The following is a 27,917-nucleotide window of genomic DNA, read 5'->3' as shown; positions in this document are numbered from 1 at the left end:
TCTCCCAAGAGAACTCCTTCTGGCTTTGAACCCTCAGCCATTCAAAACACAAACACACTCATACACAGAGCTCGAGCCAGGGGTGAAATGTCAGCATCGTCTTGGACTCAAATCAATCAGTTCAGTGCTTGGATGCACTTAGTTGAGCCACCTCACCCCGGGCCTGCCCTTGCCCATATGGAGGCCCAGAGGATTCATTTCCTGTCCTGGCCAGGACTCCAGCTCACACACACACACACACACACACACACAGAGGAAACATCCCCTAGTTGAATGAAACTTATCTCTTGATGAGTTTGTGTCAAAGCTCTTCCATGACACTAAGGCAACATAAGATCTGGCCTCTAAAACACTAGGGGCCAGGCCACAGGAGGTACTGCAAGAAGGAGCCAGTTAAGAGTCCAGCTGCTATAGGGTAGCATGCTGCTTCGACTATATAAAATGCTTAATACTTATAACAGCAATTAATGGGCTAATAAATGAATGACTGAAAAAAAAAAAAGAGTCCAGCTGACCTGTCCTTTGTGCTAGGGCAACTTTGGGTGGGATTTCCCAAGACCTTAAAGGTCGCAGGTAACTTAGAGTGAGGAGCATTTAATTGGGAGCAAGAGACCCAGTTCTGCATCGCCCACTTCTCAGCTGGATGAACTTGGCCAAGTTCCTCGTTCACAGGTATCTATCTTCTTCATGTGTCCTCACATGGCAGAAGGGGCAAGGGAGCACTCTGGGGGCTCTTTTACAAGGTCACGAATTCCATTCATAAGGGCTCCACCCTCATGACCTAATTACTTTCCAAAGGCCCCTAATATACCTATATTTTGAGGAACAGGTTTCAACATATGAATTTGGGGGAACACAGTATATAGCAGCACCTATACTCCTGAAATATAGAATAACATGACTAAAAGCCCTTGTGACAGTATAAAATACCATTTCAGAGGTGAGGAATACTGATGTGATTATATGATGCTGATAAAGGTATTGGTGTCACCCCTGCTGCCAGCCAGTTGAACTCACTGGAGGGACATCTACTGGTGGAATGTGGCTTAAGGAACCCTTTTAAAATTAGCTCTAGTGATGAAGTAAGAGTAGTGTATCCCATGCTTAATGCTGACTCCTTTGATCAGCACTGGCAGAAATCGTGTTCCAGGTACAGAGTCAGTCAACAGCCTTTACAGACCCTAAGTGTCAGGCACTGTGTTGGGTACCACAATGGGAATTTACCCTCCAGAATTTCTCAATCTGTCCACGGTGGTGTAATCAGCAACCTTTCCAGGGGCTAATTTGGCAGTATGATTCAAAAACCTTGATGTGGTGTGTATGCTCCTTGACCCAATAATTCTGCTTAGGAATATATCCTAAGGAAATCATTAAAGGTATAGACAAAGATTTAACTAAAAAGATGATCACATAGTTCCAGTGCCTGTAAGTTCCAGTAAGGATGGAGTAGCGTGTGTCAGACTAATTACACTTTAGATAAAAATAACAAACTCTAGATAAAAAATTTTAAACAACTATTTGAAGGCATGAGAGAGCAACAAAAAGCCAGCAGTAACTGGTGGGAATTCAACCCTTGCAAAAAGGGAATAGCACCAAATGAATTCTAAATTACATGGCTTTTCCCCCAAAGGCACACCCCAATTCAAGCAGTGCAGGGTGGCCAAAACTCAAATCAAAAACTGCAGTTGTTTAGTCTTAAGGCTGCCAGATGACCAGGAAACTAGGGGAAGAAATCTAATTAGGGAGGAACCACATACAGCAGAGAGCCTCAAACTCTGTATACAAACTACACTGAAATCCTTGGCTGACCCCTGAACTGTGCATGTGTAGGGGAGATTCCAATGAGCTCAGCAAAAAACAACAGGGGGAAGGCTACAAAAGCTGAGCTGATATATCAGCTGCTGCCCAATAAAAGGAAGATGATTTAGAGCCTGAGTCTCTCCAAGTTGGGGGTTTAGTTAACACCTAACTGTCTAACAGATTTACATATCCACCCCCAATAAAGTATAAAAACCAAGCCCTCACAAATGTACAGTGATTTTACTGCTTGCTACAACAAAAATCAACAGTCTCCCAAGAAACCAGAATCTCTACAACATATCATTCAAAGGGTCCAGTATACAAGCAAAAGTTATTAACATGGAAGGCAGGTAGGTAGGAAGGAAGGAAGGAAGGAAGGAAGGAAGGAAGGAAGGGGAAAGAAAGAAGAAAGAAAGAAAGAAGGAAAGAAAGAGAGAGACAGAGACAGAGAGGAAAGGGAGAGAGGAAGGGGCAAATGCTACCCAGTCAAGAGGAAAGTGTTAATACAAACAAACCATAAGATGACCCAGATGTTGGAAATAGAAGATAAGAACTTAAAAACATTTATTACATATACATTCTTGGATATGAAGTAAATTATGGTCATAATGAGTGAACAGATAGGGATCTTATCAGCGAAATCTAAACAAAACAAACACACACACACACACACACACACACACAAATTCTAGAATTAAAAAGAATAACATCTGAATGAAAATCTCACTGGATGGCTTAACATAAGATTGTAAAATTCAGAAGAAAGAGCCAATGAACTTGAAGACAGATCAATAGAAATTATCCAATTTGAAGAACAGAGGGGAAGAAAGATCCTCAATGACAATATCAAGCAATCTAACATGTATGCAAATAGAATCTCAAGAGGAGAGGAGAAATTAGGGAAGAAAAATATATTTGAAGAAATAATGAACAAAATTTTCTGAATTTGGTCAAAAACATTGACTTATAGATCAAAGATGTTCAAAGAACACCAAGCAGGATTTTTTAAATCCCACTTGGTAACATCATAGTCAAACTGCTGAAAGGCAAGGATAAAGAAAAATCTTGAAAACAGCCAGAGGAAAAAGGGAAGCATTCTTAGTGTGGAAACAATATGATGACAGCAGACTTCTCACCTGAAATAATGGATGCAGAAAGACAATAGAATGACCAAACTGTTTAAAATAACCTAATGGAAAAAAAAATCATCAATCCACAATTATAAAATCAATAAAAACATTCAAAATTAATGGAAAATGAAGTATTGGAGATAATGTGGAGAAACTGGAGCCTTTGTACATTGCTGGTGGAAATGTAAAATGGTGCAGCCACTATGAAAACAGTTTTGCAATCCCTCAACAAGTTAAACAGAAAATTACCATATGACTCAGAAATCCCAATCCTAAGTATATATCAAAAAGAATCGAAAACAGGTGTTCAAACAAAAACTCGTACATGAATGTGCATAGCAGCACTAATCACAATAGCCAAAAGGTGGAAACAACCCAAATGTCCATCAACTGATGAATGAATAAACAAAAGTAGTGTATCCATATAATGGAATATTATTCATTATTCAGATATATGCCATAACTTGGATCAAGCTTCAAAACATTATGTTAAGTAAAAGAAGCCAGACACAAAGGCCACATATTGTATGATTCCATTCATATGAAATATCCAGAATAGACAAATCAATATAGACAGAAGGCAGATTTGTGGTTGCCAAGGGCTAAGGGAAGAAGAGAATAAGGAATGACTGCTTAATGGGTATAGGGTTTCCCTTTGGGGTGATTAAAAATTCTGGAACTAGATAGTGTGATAGTTGCAAAACATTGTGAACATATTTAATACCACTAAATTATACACTTTCAAGTGCCTAAAATGGTAAATTTTATGTTATGTGTATTCTACAGTAGATACATAGGAACATAAATATTAATGCAAAATAGATACTAAAATTTTTTTTAAAGTGGAGTATAATTGCTTTACACTGTTGTGCCAGTTTCTGCTGTACAACAAAGTGAATCAGCTGTATTTATACATATATCCTCTTATCCCCTCCCTCCCACGACTCCTTCCCATCCTCCCTATCCCATCCCTCTAAGTCATCACCAGTTTTTTGAGTTGAGAGACTTGACTATAAGCAGATCTGTATTACAAGAAATGCTGAAAGAACTTCTTGGGGCTGAGGGAAAAGGATTGCAGATAAAGGCTCAGAGCTCCAAGAAGAAATAAAGATCATTGGGAACGATAACTACAGAGTAAAGAGAAGACTATTTTTCCCTCTCTTCAATTCTTAAATAGTCAACTGACTGCTTAATGCAAAAAGTATAATATGAATTGTAAAGTTTAGAACATATTCATATTTAAAGCATACGATAACGATAGCACAAAGGTTGGTGGGGGATAGATAAATGAACTATCAAAATTGTTCCGTTAAAATTTTCTTTCATTTTACATGGAATAGTTCCATATTTAAGTTTACTATGATAAGTTAAGGATGCAGATTGTAATCCTTAGAAGGAGTACTAATACATGATACAGAGAAGTATAACTAAAAACCCAATAAAGGAAAATATGCAACTTCTGCTTCCAGTCATGATAGACTGTCATACTGAACTTGCCCTCCCACCATAAACAACTAGAAAATGGGATGAAATTTATGAAACAAATGTTCACAGACACTGAACAATGTGGAACAGTGATTCCTGAGAGAAGGAAAACAAAAAAGGTGATTCCTGGAAGCACTTTCTGCACTGGAGTACATGACGGCGGCACTAAGTAGAACATGACAATCTCTCTAAATTGAAGAGAGAGAAATCAGAGTACGGGGAGACTGAGGCAAATTTTGGGAGTGAAATACCAGAGAAAAGAGAATTATGTAGAAAATTATTCATTCATGGGGTCAAAACTCATTGAACTGTATACTTCTGATGTGTGTAAATTAAATATATGTAATGAGTTGTATGCAAATTACACCTCAATAAAGTTGGTTTAAATGTGTAAATAATTATTAAAATAAGAAATAGAAAACATGTGTGGCCCTTTATAGATGAAAGAAAATGAATTTGTTATCAAAAACTTCCCCACAAAGAAAACTACAGGTCCAGATGGTTTCACTGTGAATTCAAAGTTCGATTAAACTCTTAAGGAAAAAGCAATGTGATCTTTAAAAAAATTCAGAAAATAGAGGATGAAAAATTTCCCAGTTCTTTTTATGAGAACAGCTTAATCCTCATAGTTAAAAACTGATAGACTTTAGGAGGAAAGTTTATCTGCTTATTTATCTGTAACAGATAAATATCAAATATGGAAATATAAAAAAGAATAATGTATCCAAATGGTTTATCCCAGTAATAATAAGGTTATTCCCAGGAAAACAATGTTAGTATTCCAAATCAATGCAATGTGCCACATTAACATAATAAAGGATAAAAATGTAATCACCTCAATATAGATGCAGAAAAAGCATTTGATAAGATTCAGCACCTATTCCTGATGAATATTCTCAACAAACTTAGAAGTGACTGTCTTCATCTGATAAATGGCATATATAAAACATCTATTGCTAATCACATACTTAATAATTAATTGTGAAATATTGAGAATTTCTCCCCTATGATCAGGAACAAGGTAAGTATATCTGTTCTCACTACTTCTATTAAACATTTTACTAGAAGTTCTAGCCAGTCCAATAAGGCAAAAAAAGAAATAAAAGGCAAAGTATTTGAAAGGAAAAAGCAAAAATGTTTTTATTCACAGAAGACATGATAGTTTATGTAGAAAGTCCAAACAAATCAATAAATAAGCTACTAGAACTAATAAAAGGATTTAGCATGGTTTTCAGACACAAGGTCAATATTCAAAAATCAAATTTATTTCTACATAGTAGCAGCAAAATAAATATAATATAAAAAATTTTAAAGTAATCCCATTTTTTAGAAACATCAAAAATAAGAAATACTTAGAAATACATTTAATAAAAGACAAGCAAGTCCTCTACTGTGAAAACTACAAAATATTGCCGAGAAAAATTAAAGCCTTATATAAATGGAGAGCTATACCATGACCATGACTCAAAAGATTCACTATTAAGACATCCATTCTCCCCAAATTGGTCTGCAAATTCATCATAGTCCTAATCCTAATCCCAACAGATATTTTTTTTTTTAGACATTGATAAGAAGATTGTAAAATTTTTATGGAAATTCTAAAGAACTACAGTGGTCAAAACAGTCTTAAAAAAGAAGAAATTACAATTACATACCATTCCATTCCTACGGAAACAGCCGAATTTAAAGACTAATAACATCAAATCATGGCAAGAATACGGAACAACTGGAACACACTTTGCTTGTGGGAGTATAGAACATTAACACCTCTTTGGAAAACAGTTTGGCTGTTTCCTATTAAAATTAAACAACTCAAAAACAGGCAAAAGTCTTGAACATACACTTCACAAGAGAAGATATACAAATGGCTAGCAAGCACATCAGTTAGGCATACAAAAAGGTGCTCAACATCATAAGTCAACAGGGAAGGGCAAATTAAAATCACAACGAGAAAGCATTTCATACCCACCAGAATGGCTAAAATTAAAGGCTGACAACACCAAATGTTGACAAGGATATGGAGCAATTAGAACATACTTTGCTGATTAGGAGTGTAACATGGTAAAACCACTTTAGAAAACAGTCTGGCTCTTTCTTGTAAAGTTAAACATACCCCACAACCTAGCAATTCCATTCCTAGGGAATTCCACCCAAGGGAAATAAAAACATACATGTTGATAGAAAGACATACATAAGAATGTTCACAGAAGCTTTATTCATAAAGGCAAAAACTAGAAACAACTCAAACATCTATCCACAGGAGAATGGGTGAATAAAATTATGGTTATTTATACAATGGAAGAATAGTAAGTAACAAAAATAAACTACTGTAACATGAATAAATCTCAAAAACATTGTGCTAAGTGAAAAAACCATGCACAAAAGAGTATATACTGTATAGTTCCATTTACATGAAGTTCAAGAATGGGTAAAACTGATCTATGATGATAGAAATCAGAACAGAGGTTGGGGGGTGCTTTCTGGGAGGTGATGGAAACATTTATCAAAACATCAAATTGTACACTTAAAATGGGTGTACTCTAGTATATGTAAATTTTACCTTTGTAAAAAGAAAAGATGTTTAAAGCAATTTAAAAAATGGAAACAACTTTATCTTCTAGTGGGGGGTTAGTTAATAAAGTGTGTACCCAAATTCCACACCCACTGAAAATGATACAAGAGAAAGCAACCTATTGACAAGGAGAGATGTGCATGATGATTTAAGTGAAAAAGAAAGTTATCAAACAGTGTGTAGAGTACAACAGACATGTAAACACAGAAGAAGGTCTGGAGGCTTTTCACTAAAGTGAGACTGGAGGTTACCTTAGGAGGTATAATTCTGGATGTTTTCACTTTTTCTACACAGAACACATACTTGCTTTTGTAATAAGAAAAAAATTTTTCTAGAGAGATATAATTATAAATATATAGATACAGTTAATTGTTATTCAAGGTAGTTACATTTCATAGAGTGCCCAGGAACCCTGAATTAGCAAATATGGAACCATCGCTCGTCTGGGAAATACAGGATTAAGTTCCTGTGAGAGTCTGGTCACACTTTTGCCAGCTGATCAATACATAACCTTGTTTTACGTGGGCTTCTATCTAAAGACATCTTATTGAATATATATTGTAGAGTCATATCTGAATGCAGCTTACTTAACAGGAAGGCATATCAGAGTCTTTTTGCACTTAAGAACACCAGATAGCACTACACTTGGGGACATTTTAGACAAGGAAATTGCCCCCCAAAAAGGCACAAAAATGCGAAAAAAAAAACCATCCCACAGCACTAAACAGACCACAGAAAGGACACTTGTTTGCCTGAGAACTGAAACCAGGAAGCAGAGGGTCGCCCTGTTCAACCTCAGCTAGGAACACACATGTTAGGCGACTGAAATTTTCTGCCACTCTGCAAGTGACCACAAGAGTGTTTCGGATATTGATTTGGGAGGTAACAAATAAATTTCAGCAAGTAGGAAAAATTCACAAATATAGACTCCTCAAATAATGCGGATCGCCTGTATACAGACTTATCTGTGAAGGAAAGTATCCCCAAGCCTTGGGCCACACTCCTGGGGCATCCAGGGAGGTAAGGAAGGAGAAGACCCAGTGTGGGTGGTGGGGGAAGCAGGCCCAGAGACTGCCCACCTGGGAGGCGGGAGCCACTCACCCCAAGGCAGTCCCAGCCCCACGTCCTAAAACCCGAGACCCGACAACTAGGAAGGAAGGCCAGATACAGCAGAGAAAGACGCTTCTCCTGGGGAATCTCGTCTAAACCATAGCAAAACCACGGAGGAGGGCACCTCTGACCTGCAGGCTCTCCAGGGAGGCCGGACTGGGAACCGTGTAGGTGTTCACGGTCCAGGCTCCTCCGCAACCATCGCCGGAATGTGTCTGAAGTCACAGACACCGCCTTGATTTCACCTCCTGTCATTATTGTTTCATACTTGGGAATGTAAAGTGTTTACCAGGGCTTACAGGAGCCAGTCCCAACCTCAGCCTGGGGCCCCACACTCCCAGGAATTTCTCAGCCCCGCAGGGTTCCCTGGACCCTCGTGCTCACAGCTGGGAAGGGGCCGCTCAACCCCGAGGCTCCCTGAGAGAGGCAAGCCTCATCCCATGCCCTACGTCCTCATAAGAGTGGGTGAGTCTGGAAGGATTCTCCACCAGGGAGGGGCTGGCAGAGGCTGTGAGGCTGAGAGTGTCTTCAGAAGTGCCAGCGTCTCTGATAATTAGCTCCAGACGCCCAGACGCTTCTGGTGAGTGCAGGGATACTCCACCTCCACGCTGTTTACCAGGGAAGAGCTTCCTTCAGGAGGTGAGGTGCCAAGCTCTCAAGGGCAGGCACCTTTGGGGGCATGTGACCAGCTCACAGTCACCCCATCACCTGTCCCAGGAAGGGTGAGCCCCCAGCCCTGCTTGAAATTACTCCTGTCCTGATGGCCAGAACCTCCCTGAGGACAGGGATTGCCCCCCCGCCACACACCCCTGGCCTGCTGCTCACCAAATGCTGTGCTTCGTCCATCTGGTCTGCAAGAATTACCCAAAACGTGGACATGGGGCAAAAAGGTGATGGCCCAAGCTTTTAATGTCATGCTAGAGCACTCTCTAAGGAGACCCCCCAAGGGCCATGGGACCTCCTAGGGGAAGGTCACTTTGTTTACCTGCCATTCACTAAGGATTTTACCTCAGGTTCTGCAAAGCTGGATGTTAATTTAACTTGCACAAAACTGGTGAGATGTAAACAATTTCTGCTCAGCAGAGAGGATAACCCCAAAGCTTTTATTTTATTGTCCTGTAGGATCTAATTTAGTGATTTTATTTCAGGCTTTTATTTCATATATATTTAAAGTATATCATAGTTCCTATATTTTTGTGTGTTTTGTACATATGAAAATATATTTCGCATTATATATGTGTCTATTCGTATGTATGTGTACACACACACACACACACACACACACACACACACACACACATACACACACATCAGTAAAGGATTAACCTAACCCAAAGAGAGGTCTGGACTTTGCACTTGCCTCCTGGGAGGTATCTCTAAGCTCTCGAAATGTCCTGTCTGATAAGAGGGTCTTTACCTGGGAGCCTCGGGCCAGATAGTCCATGTCAACACTGTGATTTCTAGGGGCATCCCTGGACCACGCGCGGTGCCAGCTCAACCACCAGAGGGTTAGAAACAGCTCGGCCTTGTGGGAAGCCACCGTGTACATACGACCAAGTCCCACTAAGAGCTCTGGTTCAGGGCAGCAACCTGAGGGTGGTCTTGGTGACCCCAATTTGCACATTTATCAGTTTCTCTAATCTCTTTTGAATCAGATTTGCCATGCTGCTTGTTCCCTCAGCCCATGAGTTCAATACAACACATGATCACAAGCTACTTGTGCAAGAATTATGACTTATACATTTTGAGACTTATACTTCACCTCGTGGTTCATTCATTTCTCTAATAAAGAGACTATGAAGACAGATGAAAGACATATATGCACCAGCACTGCAGTGTTTCCAAGAGAGGGAGGAAAGGGCCCCATTCGGGCAGGGCTCAGTTACCCCTAGAGGAACCGGACAGCCCTGCAGGGTGGCGAGGGGTGTGGTGAAGCGGACGTGAGTGGGGGATGGGGGGTTGAGGGTAGGGGGAGCTCCAAGGACCCAGAAGCCTTCCTAAGGCTGAGGGTGGGCTTCTATAGATGAGGCCTTGATGGCAAGGCAGTACTTCATTGGGTGGAGCCAACGGTATTCATTTTATTGGTTACTGACAAGCACAGAGTCAGTTACTTAGAGGTAAATCAGTCACTTCCCTTGAAACCCCTGTCTCCCCAGCCTCTCGCAGAATCCAGAGGACAGGTCAGCTCTGTTCTGTTGGAGGGACTAGAGGTCTCTCCCATGACCATGGTCCAAATCCTGATGCTGACAGCCTCCAGCCTCAACAAGGGACCTGGTGTGAGCTGTGGTCATAAAGCACAACATCCTGCTACCCGCCTCTACCTGGGGGAGCCTGGCTCCCCGCACCCCCTCACACCTGGGCTCCCTTCTGTTTCTCCCCAAAGAAAGGCCCAGGCAGTACTGTGCCCCCCAAGGGTGGGCTAGCCCTGGAGGCTACCCACCTCACTTCCCACAATCAGGGTCACAAATCAGTAAAAGAGGTACCACTGGACTCTTCCACATCCCAACCCCTTCCTTCAGCTCCGCTTTGGGCCACAGGCTCACTGAAGCCTCATCACCATTACTAGTACTGCTATTTCTGTGGTTAGGCTATTATTTGTAATCCAAAGACTTATAGGCAGTTTACAGTAAAAGCATACACATATATAGTACTTATATTTTAAATATACATGAAACTAAAATCAGTAAGTTAGGTAACAAAAAAAAGATGAGAGAGGATCATTTTGTCAGAAAGTCAAGGTTGCGGAGAGCTACTGTTTCCAAATACAAAACTGACCCCTGAGCCTTGGCACTGCCCAGCTCTTCTGGAGAATCAGGTGGGCTGCAAACCTGTTTGTCAGGCAGGACCCAGTTTCCCTGGATGGGAACGCAGCAGGGATGGGCTCTGTCGCTGTCTCTGACTGCCCCCATGAGTGCTGCTGTCTGGTCCCATCGGGCTCCAGAGCCAGACTGAGCCTGGGCCCTGGGGCTCGGAAGGAAGGCCCTGGCTCTGGGTCCCATCCTCCCTCTGGGCACCATCCCGGCAGCAGGGCTGGGGCAGCGGGGTGAGGCCTTTCTTCCGCTGCCGCCCACCAGGTCCATCTGCCTTATTCTACAGCAGGCGTGGCTTCAAGGCTCATGACTCGTCACCTGCATTTGCTCACAGCCCAAATATCCAGCTCTGCCTGCCCTAGCTCCTAGGTGCATCGGAGCCACAGCAGGAGAAATAGGCTGTACATTGAACCTCCTCCCCAGGCCAGGGCTAACGATTCTCCTCCATGCCTGGCCCAAGCAGTGCACACAGGGCAGGGTGCCAGGCTCACCTCAGTTTGGCCAGTCCCAAGTATTTGGTTCAAAGATGCTTGGGAAAAAGAAGGAAGGAATGTGGAAGAAAGGAGAGCAGCTCGCAGAAGGAGGGCAGGGGAGGGAGGAGCATCCAGAAACTATGAAACCCACCCGGCCAGCACCCCCTCCCCCATCCCCTGGCTCCCTGCCCCGCCCCCAGCAGACTCACCCTCGTCACAGTTGCTCCCAGTAAAGCCAGGGCAGCACCTCCACTCCAGCGCTGTCACCGTGCGATAGGACACTCTGTACGTGGGTCTGATCAGAGTCCTGTAACTAACACAAGGGCAGCGTCAGGACAGTGTGAGCGCCCACGTGCCCACCCCAGATCCCACTCCTGCAGAGACTACCCAGCCCAGAGCTCTGGGAGCCCCCCAGGCAGCAGAGCCCATCATCCCAGCTCTGTGCCCATGGGCCACGTGGCCCTGAACAAGTGACCACCCTTCTCTGTGTTGGGTACAAAGTCCCTTCCAGCTCTGCCTTCCCACAAGTCTCCAAGGGTGGCCACCTAGGGTGGGGAGGTGACGGCTACAGACTGAATCGTGTCCCCCAGAATTCATATGTTGAAGCCCTAACCCCCACAGTGTGACTGTACTTAAGCACAGAATCCTAAGTGGTAATTAGGTTAAATGAGGTCACCCCAGAGGGGTGGGGCCCTAATCCAATAAGACTGGTGGCCTTTTAAGAAGAGGAGGACAGAGATCTCTCTCTGCGTACATGCATGCACTGAACAAAGGCCATGTGAGGACACAGAGAGTAGGTGGCCATCTGAGAAAAAAAATTTGTCGTTGCAGCCACCCAGTCTATGATATTTTGTTAAGGCAGCCCAAGATAATGAATAAGGAAAAGAAAAATATCATTAGAACCTGCACAACTTCCAACCACCCACAAGTCACTTAACTCCAACCTTTTTCTCAATCATTATTTCTTTCAGTTGATTCATCCAATGAATATTTATTGAGCACCAACTATACTGTGGTCACAGATTGATAAAATGGAGTCCCATCCTTAAGAAAATCTCAGCCTAGTGGATGAGAGAGACACACTTCCAATGAAAACTTGGAATTCAATAGTGGGACCCTTGCAGCAATGAAAAGCTCCCATAAACTGCTGTGGAATTCCATGGTAAATTTTCACACAGTTTTGAAATTTTTCTTGAAAATAAGTTGGGTACTATTTTCTGAAACTCCAAGAATGGTGAATATAAAATATATGACCATACCACACTGAGATGTCACCTCATACCTGTTAGGATGGCTAATTATCAAAAAGACTAGAACTAAGTGTGGGTGAGGGTGTGGAGGAAAGGGAATACTCCTGCACTGTTGGTGGGAATATAAATTGGTGCAGCCACTGTGGAAAACAGTATGGCAATTCCTAAAAAAGTTAGAAATGGAATTACCATAAGATCCAGCGATTCCACTTTGGGGAATTTATCCAAAGGAAATGAAAACACGAAGTCAAAAAATATCTACACCCCCATGTGCATTGCAGCATTATTTGCAAGATATGGAAGCAACCAAAGTATCTGTCAATTGGTGAATGGATACAGAAAATGTGATACACACACATACGAATATTATTCAGCATAAAAAAAAGAATAATGAAATCTTGCCATTTTCAACAACACGGATGAACCTTGGACAAACACTGTATGATCTCCCTTATAGGTAGAATCTAAAAAAAACAAAAACAAAAAAAAACAAACCAAGCTCGTAGATACAGAGAACAGACTGGTGGTTGCCAGAAGCTGGGGGACGGTGGATGGGGAGCAATGCAAAATGGGTGAAGGTGGTCAAAAGGCACAAACTTCCACTTATACTAAGTCATGGGATATAATGTACAGCACGGCAACTATAGCTGCATGTTTGAAAATCGCTGAGAGTAGATCTTAAAAGTTCTCATCACAAGAAAAACAAATTTTTGTAACTGCGTAGTGATAGATATTAACTAGACTCATTTGTGGTGATCATTTCACAACATACACAAATATCGAATCACTACATTGTACACCTGCAACTAATGCAATGTTATCTATCACTTACACCTCAATAAACACACACACAAATGCAAAAACAGATCACTGATTTTCACAAGGGGCAAAAACTCGGCTTTCTTATTTGATTTGCATGCATCATCATAACTTCGCTGCCTGGTCAAGTCCACACAACTTCCTCTTGAAAGCAAAACCGCATGACTTCACAGAGTTTGCATCTGCGGATACCGAGCAACTTAATCATGAATGGGAAAATTAGGAATTAATTGGTAGCAGCAGGCGTGACGTTTTGAGATGCATTGTTGACAGGAAAACATGTAAGTCACGTTTTGAATTTCAGAAATGCTGCACTAAATCTGAAAAATCCTGTTACACTAATTCTTCTTTAAAAAAAAAAATCCTCTCACTCATGTTTCGTAAACACTCCGGCAAACCAGCTTCCCTCTGGAGCTCTACATGGGGGCGGGGGCGGGGGCAGGGGCGGGGGCGGGTGGGGGGGGTGGGAGGGGTCTTGCACAGCCAGAGGCAGGAACCTTCCAGTGGGAAGCCAAAAATCTGCACGGAGAAGTGCCCAAGAGCAAATCCAAGGCCTTTGGACTCGGATCCACGGCAGGAAGCAGCTGGCGTAGGCCACTGGGGGGTGGGGGTGGCCGAGGACCAGTCATTGTCACCACTTCTTACAGCAAGGGGCCTGGTGGGACATCAGTGGGTGGGTGAGCCTGGGTCCAAGGAGTCCAAATAGACTGTCTGTATGATAAACACACACTCACATGATTTCTCACTCACACATACACTCACATGCTCACACACATACACTTGCTCATACACTCACACTCACACCCACTTCCTGCTGCAAATCTCCTAGCCAGAAACAGGCCCAGCTGGGAAAGGGAAGACGCTTTCATTTCAATTTAAAAGTCAATTTTAAAATTAATTCTTGAAAGAAGATTGTTGCTCTGGTTGAGAGGGACCAAAAAAGCTGCAGAATCCCTCCCATAACCACAGCACCATGGGGTAGATGGAGCCCTGGGCGGTAGGGGCACAAGCTGAGAACTTAGGGCTCTGCCCTGGATTCACGAGGTGAATTGCACACGTTCCTCAACCTCCCTGAGCCTATTTCCTGGTCTGCACGCTGAGGACGGGGATGCTGGGTGTAAGGCTCCCTGGGAGGGCACATGTGAGAGCAGAAAGGGATGCGTAGATGCTGGGTTTGCAAAACACAGATCTGACCTCATCCCTCCTGGCCGGCACCCTTCGCCTGTCCCCACTGTGGTCAGGAGAGAGTCGGAGCTGTTTAGCCGCTTGGGCCACCCTTCTCCAGCTGCCACAGCTGCCCTCAGGCCCCCTGTGCCATAGGCTGCCCCTCGGCCTCCAGCCCATGAGCCCTCCAAAGGTGCCAGGCACTCTTCAGGTCGTGCCTTGAGTGATGAGGGTGATAAAACAATAATAGATACAATAAGAGCTTTGCGTATTAGTCATTTATCAATGTTCTGAGTGTTTTACATTTGCTGACTCATAACAACCCTGACAGGTGGATACTATTAGTATTCTTAATTTACAAACGAGGAAACTGAGGCACCAAGAGCTTCAGTAACTTTATCAAGGTCACGCTGCTAGAGTGTGGTGGTATTCAGTTCCAAACTCAGGCAGAATTGGCAAAACCCAGTAATACTAATTTGTGTTCATTCGGTACAGGGGAACATTGCGCCTCCCTGCATCTGCACAAGGTACTGATTTCAGGTCCCCGAACCAGAGGGAGAGCTCATACCCCAGAGAAGGTCTCTTTCTGCCCCCTTGTTCTGAGGGCCACAGGCTGGCCTGTCCCACTGTGGGATCAGAAGCATCCTGGTGGCCTGTGAAGTGCAGGAGCAGGGCATGCCAGTAGGTGGCGCTGCTTCACCAGCCCAGCAGGCTAGGGCTCAGACCCTCTGATCTCCCCTGCATGCCCAGGGCAGGTGCAAGTGCTTATGGGCTCTCCCCATCACTTCACCCTCCATGAAGATCTCCCAGCCCTTCCACTGGGCTCCTGTCTGCAAACCCATTGATCTTTCTAAAATGCAGATCCAGTTTTGTGACTGCGCTCTCTCAAAACCTTCCATGACTCCCACAGACTAAAGACCACACTCTTTAGGTCAGCAAATAAGGCCCTGCCTACATTTCTCCCCTCCCCTCCTTCCACCACCACCAGCCAAGACTCCTCCCACCACAGCACAACAAGCAGCATTTCCTGCCCCAGGGCCTTTGCACATGCAGGCTCCTCTGCCTACCCACTGTTCCTCCTTTATTCTACTGAGAAAAACCCCCAGAAGCCTCCAGGGTGCGACTCCAACATCCCCTTCTCTGTGAAGCACCCCCAGCCCTGGCCAGAGCTGGAAGGCCTCCTCCTCAGCACCCCCAACACCCTGCACAGAGCTTGGTTTTACATGTGCGGTGCCTGCTGTGTGCCAGGCACTGGGAATGCAAGGATGAAGGAGGCAGCACAGGCTCGGCTCTGCCTGAGCTGGTGGCACTAATCCTGTATCATACATGTGAATATGTGACTACACACAGGGGTGAGTGCCAGGAAGGAAAGTGCTGAGTTCACGCCTCCCGTTGTAATGGATTTGCTTTCTTTTCTTTTTAATTAAAATATAATTTACATCCAGTAAACACAGATGGTCCCCAATTTATGATGGTTCAACTTACAATTTTTTTTACCTCATGATGGTGCAAGAGTGATATACATTCAGTAGAAACTGTACTTGGAATTTTGAATTTTGATCTTTTCCCCAGGCTAGCCATATAGGGTACAGTACTCTCTGGGGATGCTGGGCAGCTCCCAGTCAGCCCCATGATCACAAGGATAAATGACCGATACCCTACAGGGTACTGTGTTGTCAGCATTTTTTAGATATTGTGTTTTGCGTTTTCCCATCCCATCGTGTCTATAAAATGACCACTTGTGTCTCCTGCTTTCAGTGAGACAGAGGAGGGGACTTCCCTGGTGGTGCAGTAGTTAAGACTCTGAGCTCCCAATGTAGGGGGCCTGGGTTTGATCCCTGGTCAGGGAACCAGATCCCGCATGCATGCCACAACTAAGAGTTTGCATGCTGCAACTAAGAGTTCGTATGCCGCAACTAAGAGTTCACATGCCGCAACTAAGGAGCCCGTCTGCCACGACTAAGACCTGGTGCAACCAAAAAAAAAAGAAGGGACTTCCTAGGTGGCGCAGCGGTAAAGAATCCGCCTACCAATGCAGGGGACACGGGTTCGAGCCCTGCCCTGGGAAGATTCCACATGCCGCGGAGCAACTAAGCCCGTGCGCCACAACTATTGAGCCTGTGCTCTAGAGCCCGTGAGCCACAACTACTGAGCCCATGTGCCACAACTATTGAAGCCCATACGCCTAGGGCCTGTACTCCACAACAAGAGAAGCCACTACAGAGGAGCCTACACACCACAATGAAGAGTAGCCCCCACTCTCAGCAACTAGAGAAAGCCCGTGTGCAGCAACAAAGACCCAACACAGCCAATAAATAAAAATAAAATAAATAAATAAATTTATTTTTAAAAAAAAGAAGAAGAAGAGGAGGAGGAGGGCAATTACTCTTGAGATGCAACTCAAGATAACTGCCCAGCATGAAGGCGGTAAGCCATAACGGCCATCGAACCTAAGTTAGAACTTTGGCAACTGACGATCTCAACCATCTTAAAGGATAAGAAGCAAATAAGTGATGCAGTGAAATCGTCAGCATTGGTTAAAACCACTGTCATCATGAAGAAAAGAGCTGGGCTGATTCATGGAAAAAAACAAACTTGTCTGGGAATTCCCTGGCGGTCTGGTAGTTAGGACTCTGAGCTTTCACTGCTGAGCCTTCAGGTTCAACCCCTGGTCAGGGAACTAAGATCCTGCAAGTCATACCGCATGGCCAAATAAATAAATAAATGAATAATTTTTAAAAGGGGGGAAAAGAAAGAAAAAGAGGGAAAAAAACTTGTCACGTGGATGGAAGACCAGGTACAGAAGCTCATACCACTTAGCCTACTGACAATCCAGGCTAAAGCAAGAAGTCTTTCCATACGCGAAAAAAGCATGTCGATGATTCTACAAATAATGCAAATGTTTATACCAAGTCATGGCTGGTTCCAACGCTTCAAAGGGCCTCGTAATTTTCACAACGTGAAAGTCAGTGGTGAGGCAGCAAGTGCCAACACTGAAGGTGCCAAAGCTTTTAAGGAAGAGCTACAGAGGATAATTGTGGATGCAAAGCATTTGCCAGAACAAATATTGAATGTCGATGAAATGAGCTTGTTCTGGAAGTGTACGCCAGAGCGCACACACATTCATCAAGAGTCCAAGACAAGGCCAGGCTTCAAGGCGTTCAAAGACCGTGTAAGGCTGCTTTGAGGTGGAAGTGTGGCAGGGTTCGAATGAAAGTTTTTCCTAATCCACCACTGGGTGAACCCTAGAGCATTCAAGTATGTGAACAAGCATTCACTTCCTGTTTGTTATCGTCATAACAAGAAAGCCTGGATGACATTAACATTGTTTGAAGCCTGGCTTTTGAACTGTTTTATCCCTCGGGCAAGAGAATATTGAAGGCAAAACAACATCCTATTCAAGATTTTGCTTGTCTTAGACGATGCTCTAGGGCATCCACAGCATATCGGCGACATGCATCCAGATGTCAAGGTTGTGTAGCTGCCACCAAGCACCACCGCACTCATACAACCCGTGGACCAAGGTGCCGCAGCTACATTCAAAGCATACTCTTTACACCAAATGTCTGTGCAGGCTGTTGAAGTGATGGGATCTGGCCGAATGCTCTGAGTTTTGGAAAGGTAACATTCTAAATCCTACCCAGACCTTCACTGCTGCATGGGAAGAAGTCACACAGTAATGCATGAACAGCATTTAGAAGAAAGTTTTAAAGACATGTGTTTAAAGGCTTTAACTAAGATTCTGTTGTGGGTGAAATAGTCCCAAGATATTAGTGCTTGGGAAACAGCTAGAAGTGGACATTGACGAAGAGGATATTCATGAGATTGTTGGTATGGAAGCTGAAGAACTTTCCACTGAGGAGCTGATCGAACTGGAGGAAGAAAGAAGGAAGGAAGTTGAGGCAGCGGAAGAAGTTATACCCGAGGCACCAGGAAAGTTCACAGCAAAGAAACCAGCAGAGATGTTTGCTGCTATCAGCAGTGGTGTAAGGATGTTAGAAGAAATGGACATCAATTACTAGAGGTTCGCAAGAGCTGACAGGCAGATACAGGATGTTCTGGCTTGCTCTAGAGAAATACAAAATGGAAAGAAGAAACAAACCAGACAGTCAAAACTTGATATCTCCCTGAAGAACACTACGCCTGCTAAACCGTCATCAGGTGCCGATGCCCCCGTGCCTTCTCCCAGCTATTCTCGAGCCTCATCAGAAGAGAGCGAAATTGATGACTGTCACTGCAGCATCCCCATCATCCAGCAATTAATCTTAGTTCAATACTGCAAACATTCCTCAGGCCCAACGCGCTTTCAGCTGTGTACGCTAACGGTGAGTACTCTTCCATTCTGTCCTTCACTTTCAGTACAGCATTCAATAAATTACATGAGGTGGTCAACACTTTATTATAAAACAGGCTTTGTAGGAGATGAGTTTGCCCAACTGCAAGCTAATGGTAGTGTTCTCAGCACATTTAAGGTAAGCTGGGCTACCCTACGATGTTCAGTACATTAGGTGCATTTAATGCATTTTCCACTTAAGGTATTTTATTTTTAACTTTATCGGGATATAACCCCATCATAAGTCAAGGAAGATCTGTAGATAAATCTAGTGTCTAGCTCAGTGAGCTCTTACCTATTCAATATGTTTACACCAACATTCCTGTTGCTCCAAAGTCCTTTCGTGCCCCTCCAAGTCGATTCCTTAGGCCCCAGGCATAACCATTCTTCTGACTTCTCTCACCAGAGATCAGAGCTGCCTGTTCTAGAATTTCATATAAATGGACTCTTACAGCATGCACTCATTTGTGTCTGCACTCTTTCACTCACCCACCATATCTGTGAGGTTCATCTATGCTGTTAAGTGTACCACTCTCATTTCTTTTTTTGCTAAATAATATTGCATCATATAAAATATACCACAATGTGTCTGTTCTCCTGCTCATGGACATTTGGGGTATTTCCAGTTTTGAGCTTTGATGAATAAAGATGCTATGAGCATTTTCGTACAAGTCTTCGCGGACATTTTCACTTCTCTAGGGTATATACCTAGAAGTAGAATTGATGGGACATAGGACGGATACATGTTTAACTTTCGTAGATGCTACAAACAGGTGTCCCAGACCTATTTGGATGAACCTGTTCACGTGCCTGGCAGCAGTGTATGAGTTCCAGCTGCTCCTCAACCTCACCAACATTTGATATTGTCTTTTTCATTGTAGTCATTCTAGGGTGTATGCAGTACTCTTTCGTTATGTTTTTAACTTGCAATTCCTCTTGGCTAAAGCTGAACCCCTTTTCAAGTTTGCCATTTAGGTGTCTCTTTTTGTGAAGTGCCTGTTCAAGTCTTTTGCCCACTTTCAAATTTGGGTCTTTCTTATTGATTTGTAAGATATACAAGAGAGATCTTTGTCAGATATATGTATTGTGAATGTTTTTGTCCCAATCTGTGGCTTGCCTTTTCATTTTCTTAGAGGTGTAATTTTAATGATCAGTTGTAAATTTTGATCAAGTTCAATTTATCATTTTTAAAATTTTACTATCTGCTAGACAGGGGTCAAGGTTTATTGTTTTCCATTTGGATACCCACTTGTTACATTTATTGAAAAGACTTTTTTGCCTCAATTTTCCCACTAAAATTAAATTTAGTGCCTTGTTGAAAATCAAATGATTGTTTAAATACAGGTCTATTTCTTAACTCACTATTCTATTCCATTGATCTGTTTGTCCACCCTTGCACCAAAACCACACTGTCTTAATTAACATAGCTTAATAGTAAGTCTTGAAATATGGCAGTGTAAGTCCTCTAACCTTGTTCTCCTTCGAGGTTGTCTTGGACACCTACATCCTTTGCATTCCCATCGGCTTTTTTAATTGGCTTATCAATTTTTGCCCAAAAAAGCCCACTAAAATTTTGTTAGGAGTATATGGAATCTATAGTTCAATCTGTAGAGAATTGACATCTTAATAATTTGAGTCATCTTATCCATAAATATGGCATAACTTTCCATTAATTTAAGTCTTCTTTAATTGTTCTCAGAAGTATGCTACCTTTTGTTAAATTTACCCCTAGATATTTGTATTAGTCTGCTCAGGCTGCCATATAAAAATATCGTACACTGGATGGTTTAAAACATCCTCACCAACACTTGATCCCAATATGTCTCTGCCCATCTGTGAGCCACTGAGCAAGTCCCACCTCTTTGAGCCCCCTATAAAGTCTGTCCTTGCCTCTCTGAGCCTCCTGCGAAGTCTGGGCCAAGATGCAACACACAGATCCCTTGCTACCCTGAAATTCTCCAGATACAAATGTGGACTCTCCCATCTGATGTCTCACTGCCCTGGTTGTTGGTTTTTTGTTTGTTTGTTAGTTTTTCCCAAGACAGACCAGTTCTAAGGACTTCTGATCTCTGTATTTGCTCCCTCTGTAGGGCAGATCCTGGGACTTCCTTCACTATCACATGGCAAATTCAGGGACATATATTCTCCAGGGGGTTGTTATTCACTCAACAAATATCCATGGAAACCTTGACCCTACCCCTCTCTTGCCCCTCCCATCAACGGGTTCAGGGAGATCACTTCCACCAAGTAGATCCTACCTGCTCACTGCTCTCCCCAACCCTGCCCTGGTCCAGCCTCCATAATCATCCTCCCAGACAGCAGCAATGGCCCCTGACTGGTGCCCCAGCTTCCACCCCCACCCTCAGTATTCCAGCCTCCACAAGAAGTTGGCTCCAGTGATGTTTTCAAAGCACAAGTCTCCTCCACGAACCCTTCCTAGCTTCCCTTCTATCTTAGGACAAAAACCAAATCCTTAGTATGACCACATAGATTTCTAAGATCCAGCCACTGCCCACCTTGGCTGCCCCCCTGCTCACCATCCCCCTACCCCACTCAGAACTCCAACAGCAATTGGCTTTTGAGTTTCTGAACCTGCAGAGCTCCTTCCCATAACATGGCTTTTCATCTACTGTTCCCTCTGCCCGAGGTGTCCACTGACTCCAGTGCAGCCCCCAGTGTTGCCTCCTCTGAGAAGCCCTTCTTGATCAGCCCACCCCTCAGTTCCACTCACCCCAAAGCAGGCTGAGTCTCTTCGATTTATGCTGTCATAGAACCCTGACTTCTCTTCTAAACACTTATCACCCTTATAAGTATATAAGGGTGATCACACCTCTGTGATCATTTGTCTGGTGTCTGTCTGCTCCACTAACCCCAGGCCTAGTTCAGGGTTTGGCACATCATATGTGCTCAATAAAGATTGGTGGAATGAATAAAAAAATCCATGAATAATTTGTGCCAGATGGAGTCCCAAGCCAGGAACTGAAACGCTAAGCAAGATGGGTGGCTCCTCGGGGGAGCTCAGGATGACATCCGTGGAAACTGATGGATGCAGGGATGGGGACCAGGAATGGGGAGCAGGGCATGGCCACTTCCAACCACCGGGAGGGGCCAGAAAAGACTTCCCATGTGAGGGGACACTTGAGGGAGGTCTGCTGAGCTAACAAAGCTGAAGAGGCAGCCAGCACTAGGAGAGCCAGGAGATCTGGGTGAAGTTTGGTGCATTTGGGGGGCAGAGTACTGGGACAGGCAGACAGGGCATTTGGGGAGGCTATGAAAGCCTGGAGTGCAGGCAAGGAGTCTGGACTCAGTTCATGGAAACTGGCCATGCTCTCCAGGCATCCAGGATACTCCTGATCAGTAACATATTTCTAAGCCTGCAAGAGATTCTATTAATTTATACATGTATATATATACACGTATTATTTACCATCTTTGCATATATAAGAAATCAATAGAGCTTAATTTCTCTCTTATTTTGTAGATTAAAAAATAAACAGAAGACTTGATGTGGTTTTTCCACCCCTCGACAGAGAGCCTTGTGTACCACAGGAGGACCACCCTTCCTGGCCATGGGGAAGCCACCCAGGCACTGTGGCTCAGAGGAACATCGTGATCAGATCTGCTTTCAGGGAAGACCCCACCTGTGTTGGCATGGCAGCTGGATGGAACAGGAGAGATGGGAGGTGGGGAAGTGAGTCAGGAGACTGCTGGCCGAGAAAGGGGGGTAGGGCAGGGATGAATGGCCGCACTTGATGGAGGGGAAACTGAGGCCAAAGAGGAGCATGGGGTCAGATTCCAGGTTATAAAGCAGCAGAGGTTTGACGGAACCAGACCTCTTGATGGGAGTCCCGTGTTCGCTCCCATTCAACAGTGCAGGGAAGTGCCGTACCCCCCTCCCAGGAGTCACAGGAGGGCCTTGCCCTCTGCAGCCCCTTGGGACCCTCCTAATGAGCACAGTGGTCACGAGGTCCTCTGAGAGGCCTGGCTGCAGTCCTCCAGCCACTCAGTGACTGTCCTGGATAGGGTGCAGATGAGTCCTGTGTGTCCCCAAAGGTGGCCCTGGGTGCATGAAGTCACTTGAGAGGGAACATGAAGAAAGAGCTCCCAGGAGGGGTGAGGTGCCCGTCACTGGAGGTGTGTAAGCCCAAGCCATGGCTCTCTGGCCTCCAAAGGCGATATCCCCACAGCATCATGAGGTCCTTCAGTGGGTGCCAAGACAGGGCCATCGTCCGGGCATTGCCGGCTGGGAACGACTCTGCCAGGCCAGAGACCTCAAGTGGGGGAGTCCGGGCTGGGGGAGGGGCTCCCTCAGTGGGCACGGCAGCTTGCAGGCCGCAGCTCTTGCCCCAGCCTCACTTCCTCACCAGGGACCACCACGAGGAGGACCAGACTGGGAGGTACCGAGACAGACTGGAGACTCAACAGGAAACGGGAGTGGGGGTTTCAGAAAGGGAGGCAGGAGATTATTAATCTCTTGATTAATAGCAGCGGGCCGCCGGGGAGGGGGAGGGGCGGTCCCACCGCAGTTCTGCGGCAGGAGGCAGGGTCCTCCAGGCTCCGGCCTCCCCACAGTCCAAGCTAGTCCTTCCCAAGTGCCAGACGGGACAGCGGGCCCAGAGGACAGTGTCCCCCGCCCAGGCCGCCCCTCCCACTCAAGCCCAGGCCCACGGTCCACTGGTGGGGGTGGGGGGCAGGGGGCCCAGGGTAAGGGAGGCAGACACATCGTGGGCTTCTCGACCCACACAGGCCGGCTGAGGAGGGGCAGGAAAGAAGGCCACGCTTAAAGAAAGCACTAAGTCCAGGACTTCATGCGGCCTTGCGGGCGGGCGGCAGGCAACCCAACCGGAGGGGGAGGCGGGCTGGCAGGGGGCCGTCTGGCGGAGGGGAATGAAGGAGGCAGATGAAGTTCCGGCAAACCCCTCGGCTCAGCACATCTGGAAAAGGTTGGCTCTAATGCCATCAAAGAGCTCCGAGAGGCCAGGGAGAGAGCCGAGGGCAGGGGAGCCGCCGGGCCGAGGCAGACTTAACCCCCGAGGCCCTGGGGCTCCTCCTTCCAAATCTGTCAGGCCCTGGGCCCACCGCCTCCAGCAGCTGACAGGGGGCTCGGGAGGGCAGGAGGGCAGCGGTGACAACACCGGACATCCCGCTGCAGTGAACCAGGCACAGCCAGGGCTGTGATTTCCACCCCAGGGCAAGATGGGGCCGTTGATCCCCATTTCCCAGAAAGGGAAACTGAGGCACAAGGCGGGGCAGCACCCTTAGTCCTCTCCACTGCTTCTGAGGGCCCCTTACAGAGAAGTGTCTGGGTCCAGCCCCCTCACTACAAGTCAGAAGGAGAGGCCAGCAAGCCAGCAGGGAGGGGACTGCCCCCCACCCCTGCCTGGCTGTTCCCTCTCCCTGACCTGCACGCCCGCCCCTGCTGAAATCCCTCCATCCCCCAGATCTCAGCTCAAATGCCCCCCAGGGAAACCCCAAAACCAGGTCTTGCAGCAGGGACCCCACCCCCCATGGCTCTGAGTCTTTGACCAAAACGTCTGTCCCTCAGCTCTGAGAGGGAGGGGCCGTGATCTTTTCGCACACCAGTGTCTGGCACTTAAGTGCTCACTCATCAAAAAACAGACAGCTAAACAGACCAAACACATGATCTGAGAAACCTGAGTCAGGGCTTCAGGTCCCCAGACCAGACCAGGCCGGGCTGGACCCCGCTCCACACCAGCTTGGGCTGACTGGGTGCCGGGCACTGTCCGCTGGGTCTCATGTTTGTCTGTGAACACTAGTTTTGGGTGCCACCCTCACCCCCATCTACACACACACACACACACATCAAAAACCATATATATATATATATATATATATATATATATATATATATATATATAGAATCATAGAATGGGAAAATCCACACAGGACACAGTTGTGTTACAACTTTTTTTTCATTTAACAAGAAGATGGATACGTTTCTTTAATGAACATTTGCTGAGCACCTTAATGTGCCCAAGCTCTGAGATGAGGACACTGTGGTCCTGCCTTTGAGGTGTTCACAGGTGGGTAGAAAGAGCCCCGAAATCAGACCGTCCGGTCTGGGTCACATGGTTGGACCTGCATGGGTGACGGGTGCCCTCCACCCTGGCCTTCTCTTCTAGTGCTGCCCTGACAAGACCCTTCCCCATCTCCCTACCCCCCATCCCTGCCACTCAACGCTTTGTTCCTATAGCTGTCTGCTGGCCTTCACCAGCCGCCTCCCCTCTCTCCCAGGTCACTGCTGGCAGCTTACTGACATGCTCCTGAATCTCCTGTCTTAAATACAAACAAAACACCTCCCTGGACCTCATTGTCCCCACCAGCTTCCAAGCCCCATTTCTTGCTTCCTTCACTGCAAAACTTCTTGAGAGAATTTTCTATTCTCTGGGTCTTCATTTCCTCACCTCTCATTTTTCTCCGCCACCTACACCATCTCAGCCTCCATCCTCACCACTCCCCAAAACTGCACTTGCCAGGGTCCCCAGTGACTCCACGATGCCAAATTCAATGGTCTCTCCTCAGCCCTCATCCCATCGGCCACTCAGAAGCATTGAGAGACTCAGACTCTCCCTCCCAAAACTCTCCTCCCAGGATGTGGGGTTTTCCTGATTCTCTCTCTGACTCAACCGCTGCTTCTCATCTCCTTAGCCCTACCTTGGAGGCTGGGGTACACAGACTGTTCCGGGATCAGCACCCCTTCATCTATTCATTCCCAAGTTCACCTCCAGTCCCACAGCTTTAAATACCATCAAAATGCTTATGATTCTCAATCATACCTTGTTTCCCCAATTCTAACATGCACATATTGTTACATTTTCACATCTCTGACATTGGGATTCACGTAACAGTTGACAGAGCTCTGTAGCTTAATTAGCAGCACTCTCAGTGATCATAAGATAATGCACTTCTTCCTACTAATGGCATCTGAGAATCCATGAAATTCAATATGGCCCCAGGGTCTTCCTGGAACTCCAAATTTTTTTACTCAGCTTCTTACTGGATACCCCTCTCCCCATGGATGTCCCATAGGCATCTCACACTTCATTTGGCCAAAGCAGAGCTATTGGTTTCCACCTCCTAGGGGTGACCTCCTGTCAGTGTCCCCAACTCAATGAAAGGCATGCCCAGCCAGCCAGCCACTCACACCAGAAATTTAAGGTTATCCCTAATTGCTCCCACCCATAAGTGATCAGACACTCCTGTCATCTCAGCTTCCAGAACACCTCCTGAATCCACCCACTTCTCTCTGCTTCCCCAGCTATCATCCGCCATCATCTTGAGCCTGTGTCCATTTTTCCCTCAGCAGCCAGCGATCTATTCAGTCCATCTCAGGACCCTCCAAAAAGCAGAGAAAAAATAAACCTAAAGCAGGCACAAGGCAGGACATAGTATACCTAAGAGCAGGAATCAATGAAATTGAAAAGAGAAAAACAGTAGAGAAAAATCAATGAAACCAAAAGCTGGTTCTCTGAAAAGATTAAAAAAAAAAAAAAAGATAAACCTCTAGCAAGACTGACAAAGAAAAAAATGAGAGAAGACATAAATTATCAATATCAGGAAAGACATTAGGAAGATCATGATACACGTAAATTTAACAACTTAGAAGAAAGGGACCAATTTATCGAAAAATACAAATTACCCCAACTCACTCAATATGAAATAGATCATTTGAATAGCCTTATAACTATTAAGGAAATTGAATTTGTAGCTGAAAAACTCCCCTTAAAGAAATTTCCAGACCCAGATGTTCACTGAAGAATTCTACCAAATGTTTAAGAAGAATTAATACCAATTCTACATAATCTCTTCCAGAATATAAAAGAGGAGGAGCACTTCCTAACTTATTTTATGAGACCTTGATACCAACGTCAGACAAAGACAGTACAAAACCAGAAAACTACAGACCAATATTCATCATGAATACAGACACAAAAATTCTTAACAAAATATTAGCAAACAGAATTCAGCATTATATTTAAAAAATTATATACCATGGCCAAGCAGAGTTTATTCCAGGGTTGCAATGTTGGTTCAATATTCCAAAGTCAATCAATGTAATCGCCATATTCACAAGCTACAGAAATCACATGACCATGTTAATCAATGCAAAAAAAATTTTTGACCAGGTTCAGTGCTGATGATAAAATCTCTGAGAAAAATAGTAATAGAACTTCCTCAACTTGATAAAGAACATGTACAAAAAACTTTACAATTAACATTATAGTTGATGGTGAAATGTTTTCCCCCTATGATTGGGAACAAAGCATTCTCTCCACTCTTATATATGAGTTCTGAAAGTTCTAGCCAGTGAAAGGACAAAAGGAAATAACAGACATACAGGTTGGAAAGGAGGAAACAAGACTGTCTCTATTTACAGATGACATGCTTATCTTTGGAGAAAATCTCAAGGTATCTACCCACTAACTCTCCCAGAACTAATACATGGGTTCAGCAAGGTCATAGGATCCAAGGTAAACATACAAAATTCAATTGTGTTTCTATATACTAGCAATGAATACATAGACATCAAAATTAAAAATACAGGACTTCCTAGGTGGCGCAGTGGTTAAGAATCTGCCTGCCAATGCAGGGGACAGGGGTTCGATCCCTGCTCCAGGAAGATCCCACATGCCATGGAGCAACCAAGCCCGTGAGCCACAACTATTGAGCCTGCACTCTAGAGCCCCTGAGCCACAAACTATTGAGCCCATGTGCTGCAACTACTGAAGCCCATGCACCTGGAGCCCGAGCTCTGCAACAAGAAGCCATGGCAATGAGGAGCCCACGCACCACAACGAAGAGTAGCCCATGCTTGCCACAACTAGACAAAGCCCATGTGCAGCAACGAAGACCCAACACAGCCAATAAATAAATTAATTAATTATTTAAAAACATTAAAAATACAATTTTACCAATTGTACCAAAAAAGACTATTTACAATCACTTCCTG

General features: G+C 44.8%; 1 protein-coding gene across 2 annotated transcripts in view; it reads right to left on the bottom strand.

Annotated features, from left to right (window-relative positions):
- Nucleotides 1-27,917, bottom strand: part of COL26A1 (collagen type XXVI alpha 1 chain) — a 163,343-nt gene that overhangs the window by 81,766 nt on the left and 53,660 nt on the right. The window contains exon 3 of one of the 2 annotated variants that reach the window (XM_057750948.1): nt 11,590-11,687. In XM_057750948.1, the coding sequence (XP_057606931.1) occupies nt 11,590-11,687 (98 nt within the window). Of the gene's footprint in view, nt 1-11,589; nt 11,694-27,917 lie in introns of both variants that reach the window. The other variant, XM_057750949.1, reaches the window with a different exon arrangement.

Source organism: Hippopotamus amphibius, chromosome 9, assembly GCF_030028045.1.
Source record: "Hippopotamus amphibius kiboko isolate mHipAmp2 chromosome 9, mHipAmp2.hap2, whole genome shotgun sequence".
Lineage (NCBI taxonomy): Eukaryota > Metazoa > Chordata > Mammalia > Artiodactyla > Hippopotamidae > Hippopotamus > Hippopotamus amphibius.
This window is presented reverse-complemented; position numbering and strand designations above follow the sequence as displayed.